This window comes from Erythrolamprus reginae, chromosome Z (assembly GCF_031021105.1).
Source record: "Erythrolamprus reginae isolate rEryReg1 chromosome Z, rEryReg1.hap1, whole genome shotgun sequence".
Taxonomy (NCBI): domain Eukaryota; kingdom Metazoa; phylum Chordata; class Lepidosauria; order Squamata; family Dipsadidae; genus Erythrolamprus; species Erythrolamprus reginae.
In genome coordinates, this window is record NC_091963.1 from 75237715 (window position 1) to 75251187 (window position 13473).

Here is a 13473-nt window from a genome sequence, read left to right on the forward strand (position 1 = left end):
AGGAGATGAAAGACGAAATTAAAAAAGAAATTGCAGAACTTCGAACTGAATTAACTGAAGTAAAAGGAAATGTTGCCGAAATGGATGGAAATATAAAAGTTATTCAACAAAAATTACAAGACAGCGAAAAGAGAATACAAGTGACAGAAGGAAAAATCCAAGATGTGGGACAGAGAGTAGAAGAATACGAAGACCGTAACTACGCTGCCCGCAGAGACTTTGATATAGCAATAACCAATCTAGAACTTCACTCCGCACAACATGGCCTGAGGTTTCAAAACATCGAAGAAGAAAAAGACGAAGATCTGCCTGCAAAAATGGCAGAAGTTATGGGAGCTATTTTGCAGTTAGAACCAACAGAACTGGTAAAAGAGATCGACGAAGTCTATCGAGTTCAGACTGGATACGTTAGGCGCCACAATTTACCTAGAGAAGTCCACATTAAGTTCACAAGAAGAATTGTCAAAGATATGATACTGAGATACACAAAAAATGAGTCTTTCCAACGTAATGGAAAAGAAATTGCGATTTTGAAACAAGTTCCGAGGAGAGTTCGAGAGGCTAGAAGACAATATTATTTTCTTACCAGTATTCTAATCAGAAAGAGCATTGCCTTCAGATGGCTGATACCAGAAGGTTTGACCCTAACATGGCAATCAACGAGAGTGAAAATAGAAAGTGTAGAACAAGCACGCTCCTTTCTGGCACGTAGTGGACTTGACAGTACCGTACAAATTCAGATTCAACCGAAGCCTGGCGACGAAATGATGGGGGCCGCAGGTGGTGGAGGGGAAGAAGCGTTGGTGGTAAGGCAGAAACAACTACAGATTTCACAAGATCTAATTTTGGATACTCGACTTCGAGAACCAAAAGAACCCAAAAGGTACTATAAATAAAGATGACACATGATCTGAAAATATTTTCAGTTAATGTAAATGGATTGAACAACCCAAGGAAGAGAAACCAAGTATTAACTAAACTTACGAAACAAAAAGCCCAGATAAACATCCTACAAGAAGTCCATATCAAAAAATCAAAAAGAAGTCTCCTTAAGAACTCAAAATTGGGAAAATTATACACAAGTTTGGCCAATCAAAAGAAAAGAGGTGTAGCAAGGTATATTGATGATTTAATTGAATCCAAAGAAATATATAATGATGGTGATGAAAGGATTTTGATAGTACAATTAGATTTAGAAATAAAACCTTTAACAATTGTCTCAATTTATGCACCAAATGATAATCAAAAACAATTCTATAAAGACCTACATGAGAAAATTAATGAGTTATCAATTGAAAATATGATAATAATAGGAGACTTTAATGCAATATCAGATGACCAAATGGATTATAATGGGAAAAGAAAAGAAAAGGAAAAAAAGGTAATATTACCGGCATCATTTTGGAAAATGAGAACAGAATTGGCATTAAAAGACGTATGGCGAGAGCAGCATTTAAAAGATAAACAGTATACTTTTTATTCCAATCCACATAAGACATGGTCTAGAATTGATATGGCATGGGCCCCTACTCATATAATGGAACAAATAAGTGAAATAGAAATAGAAACAAACACTTGGGCCGACCATAACCCTCTATCCATATATTGGAAAGGTAAAAGGATAATAAAGAATTGGTCAATGAATAGAATTATAATGAAAGATCCTGAATATAAGAAATGGATAGAGAAGGAATTAAAGATTTTCTTAAAAATAAATAAAAATGCAGATACTACCCCTCAAAATTTATGGGACACAACTAAAGCATATATACGTGGATTAACAATAGCATTCATAGCAAAAAAGAATAAAGAAAAGAAAGAATACCAAGAAACATTAGTAGAAGAATTAAGAAAATTAGAAATTTTAATGCAAAAAGAGGATAAGGACGACAAATTAAAAAATCAGAGAGAATTAATAAGACATAAATTGAGATTAATAGAACAAGAATCAATTGCAGAAAAGATAAAAAGAGCAAAACAAGATTATTTTGAATATGCAAATAAACCTGGAAGATGGCTGGCATATAAACTTAGAAAAGAGAGAGAAAATAAAATTATAAAAAATCTGATGGATTCAAAAGGTACAATAAAACATAGAATAGAAGACAAAAAGGAAATAGCTTCGGAATTCTATAAACAATTATATAAGAAAGAAGAGATAAGGGAGGATTTAATTTTTAAATATTTGGAACAAATAAAACTTCCAGTTCTAATGGAAGCCCAACAGCAAAGATTAAATAGACCCGTTACAGATATAGAATTAAAACAATCTATAAAGAATCAAAAAAATAATAAAGCGACCGGTCCAGATGCAATACTGTACCAGCTGAATTTTACAAACTAGATTTAGAAATATTCTTTTCCAACATGCTTGAGATATATAATCAAATATTGACAACAGGTAAATTACCAAAAACCTGGTCAGAAACTTTAATAACCTTAATACATAAGGCTGATACCAAGAAAGAAAAAATTGAAAATTATAGACCTATCTCATTGTTGAACGTAGACTATAAAATTTTTATATCAATATTTGCCAATAGACTTAAAAGTATTATAAACAACATGATACATAGTGACCAAAATGGATTTTTACCAGGAAGACAAATTAAAAATAATTTAAGAATAATTGTTAATACTTTGGAATACTATGAACAGCACCCTGAAAAGCAAATGGCACTTGTATTTCTAGATGCTCAAAAAGCATTTGACAACGTGGACTGGAATTTTATGAAAATACAATTAAATAAGATGGAAGTAGGAACAAAGTTTTTTAACATAATAGACGCTATATATTCTGAACAAACTGCTAAAATTATAATAAACAGTGAACAAACAGAAAAAGTAGTTATACAAAGAGGAGTAAGACAAGGTTGCCCAATATCACCATTGTTATTTATTTTGACTTTAGAAGTATTGCTGATAAAAATAAGAGCAGATCAGAAAATAAAAGGATTGAAAATCAGAAAAGAAGTTTATAAAACACAAGCATTTGCAGATAACGTAGTCTTTATTTTAGATGACCCAACAGAATCTATCCTAAATTTAATAAATGTGATTGAAGAATATGGGAAAGTCGCAGGATTGAAAATAAATAAGGAAAAGACACAGATACTAACAAAAAATATGACTGAAATACAGAGAAAAGACTTAGGAGACTTATCAAACATGAAGATCACGAAAAAAGTGAAATACTTAGGGATATGGATGACCTCCAAAGCTCTATCTTTAAAAAACGACAATTATTTTAAATTATTAAGTCAGATTAAAAAAGATTTAGAAATATGGAGTAATTTACAATTATCATTCGTAGGAAGAATCTCCACAGTTAAAATGAATATCCTTCCAAAAATATTATTCCTTTTTCAAGTGATTCCAATAAATCCAGGAGCGAAATTCTTTGCCGAATTGAATAAGATAATAAGAAAATTTATTTGGCAAGGTAAAAAATCAAGAATAAAACAAAATTCATTAGAAGACCGTAAGGAGAGAGGGGGCCTGGGGCTCCCAAATTGGAAACTATACTATCATGCCACGGCTCTGACATGGATAAAAGACTGGCTTACACTAGAAAATCAAAGATTGCTTAACCTAGAAGGCCACGACTTGATGGTCGGGTGGCATGCATTTGTATGGTATGATAAGTTAAGAACCCACTCATATTTTAAAAATAATGTTATTAGAAAGGCATTGATAGAAGTGTGGAATGAAATAAAGAAAAATCATTTTTTAGTAATGCCAGAATGGGTTTCACCCCTCGAAGCCATAGTACACCCAAATCTTAAAGGAAACGGTAAGATTTGGAAATATAGTGATCTGTTAAATAATCAATTAAAATTAAGAACAAAACAAGAGTTATACGAGTTAGGTATAGATTTAGATTGGTGGCATTATATGCAGATTAGTTCTAGATATCAAATAGACGTAAAGACTTACATTTTTAAAAAAGAAAATAATGTACTGGGCAAATTATTATTCCAAAATCAAACAAAGACAATTGGAAATGTTTATAAATATTTACTAAATCATAGAACGATAGGTTGGATATTGAAAGATAATATGATCAGTTGGTGCAAAAATTTTGGCAAAGAGATTGATTTAGATACTTAGGAAAAGATATGGATGTATAATTGGAAAATAACAAAATCAATCTCTTTCAAAGAAAATCAAATTAAGATGTTTTATAGATGGCACCTTCCACCATATAGAATATCTAAAATGTTTCCTTCGGTATCGCCCATTTGTTGGAAATGCAAAAAAGAAGTTGGTACATATTACCATACATGGTGGACCTGTCCGGAGACAAAAATATTTTGGAATAAAGTAGAGAATTGGATAAATGAAATAACAAAGGAGAAGATTAAAAAATCTCCTGAATTTTTTCTATTGGGTATTTCAAATATAAAGTATAAAAAAGAAATTCACTATTTAATAATACATATATTGACGGCGGCACGAATAACATTCGCGCAGAAATGGAAAGAAAAGACGATACCGAAAGACTCTGAGGTGTTTAAAAAAATTATAGAGTGTGCAGAACTAGATATGATGACTAAAAGGTTGAACAATCAAACTGAAACAGAATTTTATAAAATTTGGGATAAAGTATATGATTGGTGGAATGTTAAAAATAGTATTAAAAATTAAACATATAAGAATAAATGATTACTTAAAAATTATAAGATAGAATTATATAGTTTATATAGTTCATATTATAACTAACTCAGAAGTGTTTATATTATTTTCTTTTTGTATTACTAATAATTTGTTTATTGCTTTTTGATATATATATACATATAAGTATATTATTATTATTTTTTGTTCAAAAAATATATATATATAAAGAAACTCAATCAATAATCTTAATTTTAAAAATCTATAATTAAATTTAATGATAACGTAATCTTCAAGTGTGGCTTTTCTGCTTAGATCTTGTAACAGTTAGAGCTTTTTATATTTTGTATTAGTTAGACTTCTATGATAAGCGGAGCAATAGTAGCTCCTTAAATGTTCAATGTTGTATGTCTTTGTTCGTTTTACTTTGAAAATAATAAAAAATATTTTATAAAAAAAAAAAGAAACCAATTGTTATCATGGAAGATAATGTTTCAGTCACATATATTGCTGAAGCTGAATGTGTTGGAGCTCGTTCACGGCACATTAATATCCGGTATAGAAATACCAGAGAGCAGGGGTCGACAAAGTTGTTCAGAATCTAGGAGCCAGCCAAAAAATTTAGGAGCCAGAATTTTTTTTAAGCAAACTTGGTTTTTTGCCGAGTCTCCACCTGACATCGCTTTCACCCCCTCTGTCTCCTCCTTCCTCTCTCATCTCTTTCCTTCCTCTCCCTCCCTTTCTCTCTTTCCTTTCTCTCCCTTTCTGTCTATCCTTTCTATCTCTCACCCCTTCTCCCTCTTTCATTCCCTTTCTCTCCCTCCCTTTCTCTCTCATTCCTTTCTCTCCCTCTTTCCTTCCTATCTCTCTTTCTTTTTCTCCCTCCTTCATATCTTCTTTCTCTCCCCCTTCCTCCCTCTTTCCTTTCTCCCCCTCCCTTTCTCTTCCTTTTTCTCTATCCTTTCTACTTCTTACTCTTTCTTTCTCTCCCTCCTTCATTCAATTTTCTCTCCCTCCCTTTCTCTCCCTTTCTCTCTCTTTCCTTTCTCTCCCTCCCTTTCTCTTCCTTTTTCTCTATCCTTTCTGCTTCTTACTCTTTCTTTCTCTCCCTCCTTCATTCAATTTTCTCTCCCTCCCTTACTCTCTCTTTCCTTTCTCTCCCTCCCTTGTTCTCCCCTGGGGCTGCCTGTGCCTGCCCTGCACCACCCAACACGGACGGACAGCCCCCGGTCGTCGGTTCGTCGCCCCCCCACCCCCCCACGGAGGGAGATCAGGCTGGCGAGGGCGGTAGAACTACGTCACCAGCCACTGGAGGGAGATCGGGCTGGCGGGGGCGGCGAATCCACCTCCCCAGCCGCGCGGAGGGAAATCCGGTAGGCGGGCGGGTGGCCGCGGCTCCCTGCGCGCCCCTGGAAAAGCGTACAGGGAACGGTGCCCGGGGCCGCTTTAGCCGCCCCCCCCTCCCCCCGCCATCTCCCCGCGACTGCCTGTGCCGCTGCAGCCGCGGCCCCCCCCCCGCTCCCACCGCCAGTGCCCTCCCGCCGGGCAACCAAAGGACACTTGCCGATGACGACAGGGAACCTTCAGCTGGGCGGGCGCTGCCGTGCCGGTGCCTCCGACCTCCCGGTTCCTGCTCGATGCCGCGGTTTCTGGCGCTCTCCTGCTGGGCCCCAAAGAAGGAAGGCGGGAAAAAGGCGCGAAGAATGGAGGTCTCCTTCCTGCCTGCCTTCTTTGGGACCCAGCAGGAGAGCGCCAGAAACCGCGGCATCGGGCAGGAGCGGAGAGGTCAGAGGCACCGCAGCGCCCTTCTAGGCGCCAGACAACATTTTCTAGGCGCCACTGGCGACCAGGCGCCTGGGTTTGTCGAACCTTGCCAGAGAGAGTGTGAAAGCAGGATTCGTGAAAATCCAGTATGTACCTACTACTGAGCAGATCGCTGACTTGCTGAATAAGCCGTTGCCAGTTGATCAACATGAATACCTCTCCAACAAAATGTGCCTTAAGTGAATTGATGCCTTGATGTCTTGATGTCCCTTATGTCTCTGATGACTGCCAAAGAAGGGGTGTCACGCTGAGGATTGACAGCCTCCAAAGACATTAAGAAACATCCAGTAGTTAGATAGTTAACTCTGTTTATTAATGTAGCTCCTCCCTCTCTATGATGTAACAGTGCTTTGCTCACTTCCTCCTTCTTGCAGGAAGAGAAGAAGCAGACATTTTTATCTAGTCTTTGTCTTTTAGAGATGTAGACGTATTTTCAGCCGCTCCAGGCTAAATTTATTTTTTCTACTTTTTATAATAAAAGTTTGGTTCATTTTAATATGTATGCTTGTGCTTTAATATCCATTGACCTCCGGAAAGCCTTACTTCAGTTCTAGCGAACTGAGTACTCTGCTGGTAAGATTTTCTGATCCAACAAGATTGTAGTCTGGCCTCCATTGCTTGAGATAGAGCAGCCACTATCTTGGCCTGAAACTTAGGGGACACCTGCGGAAAGGATTGAGATGGTTGTGATTCAGATCTTGGTTCCTGAGCTGAGTCTGAAACTGTTAAGGGAACCTGCATCTCCCCGTCGTTCAGCCCCTGAACCCCAAAGATCAGGTTGGATTCTGACTAGGTTGGGTTCATCTAAGGTCAAATTAGATTTCCCTGCTCTAGGTTGTTCAGAGATAGTTGTGTTATCAGGGGATGGTTCCTGTGTCTGTACCCTTAATCTCTTTGCTGATTTGACACAATTTTTGAAGAGCTTTATCCCTCCTTTTCTCAGACCTAGTAGGATGGGAAGAGGTTTTATCCCTTTTGGCCCCAGAGGAAGTTTGACCTACAGAGGAAGGATCAGATTCCTCCTCAGAAGGTCCAATGGTTTTTTGAGTGCACTTTCTTCCTGTGGGATTTTGTTTGGAGTTCTTGGATGCCATGGAGCTTAATTAATAAGTTCCAGTGTGGTAGACCTAAAGACCAATAGCCCCAGCCTTGGGCCCAAGAGGCTTCTGCACCTCCTATTCCCCCAGAGACTCTCCAGGGAAAAGATGGTTAGAAAGTATAGGAGTCCTAGGCTCCTAAGAGCTAAATAGCTCTTGTACTTGAAAAATAATAGATTGAGATATAAATCATAAAATCCCACTGAGAGCGGCCTAGGATGGCGAGTGTGGTGCCAAAAGAACTGTGGCTTGCTCAGGCTGTGTAGGGCTTGCACTGGATGGTCTACCATTGTACTGTTAGCGCTGGAGGATTTTAAGTTTAGGCGTGATAGGACCAGAATCGCCCAAATGACTAACTAAATAAGGGGTTAACCGCCTTGCAACATAGGCAACGGAAACCTGAGGTGTCTAGAACTCAGTGCTGGTTTAAACTTCGGTGCAACGCCAATAGTGGGAACTTGCAGCAAAGGCAGCACGAAACGCAGCCAGGCACAGTAAGTGGGTTGCCAGCTGATTTTGCAATGTGGAAAAGCTGTAAACTTGTTTGTTGCTGCAATCGCTATTAAGGCTAACTTCGGAGCTCCACGGAATTGTTCCCGCCCAGGAAGGAGTATTACAGAGGAGAAATGATTCAAAGTAAACAGAGAAATTTATCAGGTTTTTTGGTGGTATTATAGATTCCGATGCTGGAAAAGAGCTACCTGGTGGACTGAAAGCAAGGAAAAGAACAGAAAACGAAGCACGAGGGAAAGGATTTGAAAAGGCCTTATTGAGAGAAGCCAACAAAGTGTCCTGCTAGCAGAAGGACCAAGTGAAATCTGGGAAAGGGACGGATTCAGCAATGTTTTTAAAAACTTGACCTGCTCGTTCCTGATTGGTTGGGACAACGAGCTAAGCCCACATGACTACTGTATCCGTCATCAGCATGGAGAATCCACCTCCACATGCCACTTAAGATTGAATGAAGCATGTGCAATCTCTTATATATAATATAGTAATTTAGATGCTTCAAATCAAGAATTGGGACTGTAGCCGTCCGATAGAGCATGAATGTTAGGATAGGATAATATTATATCTGTACTTCTAGCATAATATGCCTTGCTCACTTTTGATTCCATTATAACCAGGACAGGATTATATGCCTTGCTCATTTTTTATTCCATTATAGCTAGGACAGGACTACACGTATTTCACATAGTTTGCACTTCTGGTGGAAATCTACTAAAGGAAATAGCTGGCCATAAAACGGTTCAACAACATCCCCCTGATAACAAGAATGCATCACTCAAAGATGAAAGCTATGCAATATATATTGCTTGAAGACAACAGGATGAGACTGTGATGAAAGGACATTTGCCCATGGTAATCAGATATTGGCTGTGATAAAGACAAATGGTTCAAGGAAGATAGCCACATGAAAGGACATTACTTGAAAGGACATTTGCTCAAGGAAATTATTTGTGAGAAACATTTGCTCAAAGGAAACTATTCAAGGAAATTGGTTAGAGACATATGGAGATAGGAAGGACTTGAAAGTTGTGTCATGTTTTAGAGTTATGTTATTAGATGTTTGCATATCAGTTGACATGTACATGTAATCATTCCCATTTGCATATGCTCCCAAATAAAAGGAGGTGCACAGCTCAATACTGTGTCACATCACCCAGAGAGAAATGTGTCCAAGTCTTCTTTCTAGGATTGGCGTTCGTGAGTGACCCCCCCCCCCTTTGGCTGGGTTGCTTTAAGTCCCTCTGAGACATCGCTCCCCTCAGGGACTTTGCAGCACCTCAAGTGTCCTGCTAGCAGAAGGATCAAGTGAAATCTGGGAAAGGGACGGTTCCAGCAATGTTTTTAAAGACTTGACCTGCTCGGTACTGATTGGTTAGGACAACGAGCTAAGCCCATGTGACTACTGTATCAGTCATCAGCATGGAGAATCCACCTCCACATGCCACTTAAGATTGAATGAAGCATGTGCAATCTCTTATATATAATATAGTAATTTAGATGCTTCAAATCAAGAATTGGGACCATCAACAAGATGGAATAAAATCCCTGCTCCTGCTGGTCCTCAGGCATCTGCAGAATGGCTTGAATATTCAACAGGTGTTGGGTGTCAGCATACATGAGCACCTGTTTGCCAGGGTTGGAAGATACAGGGCATCAACTGAAAACCTCTGAGGTGGGTGGGTGGAGAGGAATTCTAGGGAGACAAGACCCAGATCAGACAGTCTCCCTAACCCATGTATCAGAAGTAATGTCCTCCCATCGATTAGTGAAGACAGCGAGGCAGCCCGCAAAGAGAGGATCGAGTAAGGGATCTCTTAGTACGATGGAAGGGGCAACCTCCTGTGCCTCAAAAAGGCTGACTGAATTGTCTGTCTATACCACCCATGTCCTAACCCTGTCATTGTCTGGACCCATACTGGTCCTGGAATGTCCCCTACCCAGAACCTTGGTCTGAGACCCAAAAGGAACACCTGTTGTAGGGGGAGGAACAAAAGGAATTCTTACAAGTGAGGGAACTCAAAGAAAAAAAAAGGAACTCTTACATACCTTCTGTTTGTCCTACGATTTGATTAAAATCGGGTCTAAGGCTTCCCAAAACAATTGTTGACCCCTTAAGATGCCAGGTGACACTTATGGCATGTGTCCGCAGACAACTGCACAGCCAATGCAATCCTCCTGGCCACGATAGAGGACCCCATAGCTCTGGTAGTAAAGCAGGCCAATTGAAGTGTGGCATCAGATATGAACTGGGCTGCAGCCAGACATTTGTTGAGGTCCTGGCTGACCCTCAGGTCAGAAACGGGGAGGTGCTCCTAGAGTTGTTGCAACCACCTCAACAATGTGCACAAGAAGAGGACAGTGGTGGAGGTTTGGACAGTAGCCACCTGCTCTGTTCTCCAGTCCTCCAGCCGCAACAGCTCATCGGATTCACCCAGCAGGTGTGTGAAAGAATATAACACCAAAACTGGGGCGTCAACAGAAGGCAGCTGGAAATGTTTTGCGAGGTCAGGCATCAGTTTGTGCCATCACCACCTGGCCAAGCAGTAACAGAGTGCAAAAGCTATTCTGGCGATTGGTTATATGAGCACAACAGCTCCAGTGAAAATCGGCAAAATGTGACAGCGATGAGAATGCTGTCAGGAGCAGACTGCAATGCCTCAATCAGAACTGGACAATGAAAGGTGGAGAAAAACTCCCCAGACCAAAATGAAGGGAAAACTCCCCTTGGAATGCAATGGCCCTCGACTCAAGGCTTGGCCAGCAGAGAGAGGTGAAGCCCCCACCTTGCTTGACCAAGCAACTCCGATGTCAAATCAATCAATTAGGGAGAACTCACATTTTAAAACTCGATGACTGTTGGAAAGGAAACCTCAAAGAATGGGAGTGAGAAAAACACACGTCCTGTTCAAGCCAAGGACTGAGTCAAAGAGGAGAAATTAAGGCAGAAGGAGGCAGAATTACAATTTGACAAACTCAGTCCTCATTGGCTGAAGGGATGGTGTCATCCCATTCCTGGAGGTTAGCTCCACTCTCTATGGAGAATAGATGGTTGTAAGTCCAGATCAATATTTTTCTTTGCTGGAGAAAAGCAAAAACTCTGGTAAATGGTAAAAAATGGTAAGAATTAAAATCAACAATTATAATTTGTAATCGTAAACTGGCTGAAAATTACTCAAAATTGAATTATGAGATTATGGTGTGTGCGTGTGGACATTTTATGATACCTTGAATACTTTACAGGCTATAAATAATTTTTTCCAAGACTGTCGTAACTCTGGACTGTTATTAAATGACCAGTTTAACTATGTTTAACCAGTTTAAATGTGAGTACTGTATATTTAAATTGCTCTTGTAACATTATTTGTTGCACAAGAAATAGTGGTAGTTGAACCCAGTTCAATTCAATTACCCAGGAACAAATCTAAATTGGCCAATATGTATGGATTAGCATCTGCACTCAGTACATGTGGAAAAGGGCAATTTTATTTACATATTAATTAATAAATAATATAAAATAAATATATTTTATATTTATTATAATAAATATAATATAAAATAAAAGGAAACAACACTTACCAATGCAGAGCCAGCACTGATGTATATCAACAGCAAACGAGGTTATAAGTCCCAAGCGTAAATCATGCTTTAATGTCCAGGCATTATTACAGGACCTCAGATCCCATCCCACTAAGGAACCATTCACAGTGGCATATGCCAGCACAGACTGGGCTCCTGAATTGAAATGATGCATGTCTACTACACAGCCATCATCTTTTTGATCTAAAAACCTAGATAAAATGAAAAGAACTAAACACTATTCACCAAAGTTTATCAGGGCTTACACCCTTGAAAAATATTTTCAACAGCTTTTATTTATACAGCTAGTCTTTGACCCTTGAAGCCTTTCCAATTTAGCCACAAATTGTGATGACTGTTAAGCAAGACAACATTTCCTAATGACTTCCACACCCCATTTTATCTAATGCAGTTGTTAAATATATGTGTGAATCATTAAGTGGAGCACAAGATACCTTGGGAATGAGGGAGGCCTAGTGCTGGGCCAAGCCTGCTTGCTTTGGGCTTCCCAAGGCCTCCCCACATGTCCTGAGACACCCCATGCTGCTTCCCACTCTCTGAGGTCCCCACAGCCTTTGGGCCTGCTTTATCTGCCCAATCAGGCCCCTGCATGCTTTTTAGCTTCCCACCAGGTCTTAGCAGGCCTTTCCCCTGAAAAATCTTATTATAGTTAATCCCATATCTCCCAAGAATCCTATTATAAATTTCCCCCAATCTAGACACCCTGCTAAAAATGTTAGCTCTACAGTTCTTGCTGAAATATGCTGAGTAATGAAACCCACAGATCTATTCTACAACATCGGGAGGAATATGATAATTTGTCTTGTATCCTTACTGCTAACTTTATATTTGCAATGAATAAGCATAACAGATAATCAATAGGAAACAAATGAAAATTGTACTACACATACCTGTTTTGTATTGGATGAATCTTGGGTGATTTGGGGAGTTTTGAAGCTTCAATCCCAAAAAGTTGGATGGACCCGTTATCTGAAGCTATAGCCAAATAGTGAGAACCCTGGCAAAAAGTAAGCGTTGTCACACGTCCCCCAATCCGAGAATATGTTAAAATTGATCTGTTATAAGTCACAGAAAAAAATTCAAAATTACAATAAAATTCATCATGCTCCATGCTACATAGATAAAATAAGAACATGGTAAGCTACATACATTTCATTAATTATGACGTCTGGCATAAAATTCTGGAAATATGCCTTTCTGTGAGGATAATGAGGCTCTGGGTTAAGAGATCATTATTTTCATCACAAAGCTATTATTCCCAGAATTTCCAGGCAAGAAAACCAACAAATTGGAACATGTATCTAATTTATGTGTACATAATAGTTCTTTGACAGAGATTAGGGCAACCTTGCCTGGAAACTGAGGATTAATGGGTTTAAATTTTTAATTGATTTAAGAGAGAAGCATGTAAAGTAAAAAGATAATTGCTTATATTAAATCAGAGCAACAGGTACCACCATAACTGAATACTACTTCTTGCTGTAATGGTTGGTGCTACTCAGTAATGGCTTCCTACTGGGAAGGTCTGGCACACCGGTAGCAGCCTGTTGATGACATCACCAGCCCAGTGCCAGTCCTTGAGGAGGCCACCATTTTTTCCCAAATTTTTTAAAATATTTTTTTATTTGGGGGGGATTTTTTTTCTTCTACTGAGCATGCGCAGAAATCAAGTTTCTGGAACTGCTTAGGCATCACCATTTTGTTTTGGCTGGGGCTTTTTTCTCATGGGTAAATTTTTTTCCCCAGCCAGGAGCAGAAGCCGTCTGCCCTCCGCACGTGTCATTTCGAAAACCCAGGAAGAAAAGCGTTTTCAGGAGACAGCCACCTAGAG

General features: G+C 39.1%; 1 protein-coding gene across 9 annotated transcripts in view; it reads right to left on the bottom strand.

Annotated features, from left to right (window-relative positions):
- Positions 1-13473, bottom strand: part of PIK3R4 (phosphoinositide-3-kinase regulatory subunit 4) — a 238925-nt gene that overhangs the window by 93723 nt on the left and 131729 nt on the right. For all 9 annotated transcript variants that reach the window (XR_011556735.1, XR_011556734.1, XR_011556736.1 and 6 more), the window contains 2 exons: positions 12533-12697; positions 11622-11833 (listed from right to left, as the gene is read on the bottom strand). Coding sequence is in view for 5 of the 9 variants with exons in the window: in XM_070726344.1 (XP_070582445.1) it covers positions 11622-11833; positions 12533-12697 (377 nt within the window). In the remaining 4 variants the exon portion in view is untranslated. The remainder of the gene's footprint in view (positions 1-11621; positions 11834-12532; positions 12698-13473) is intronic.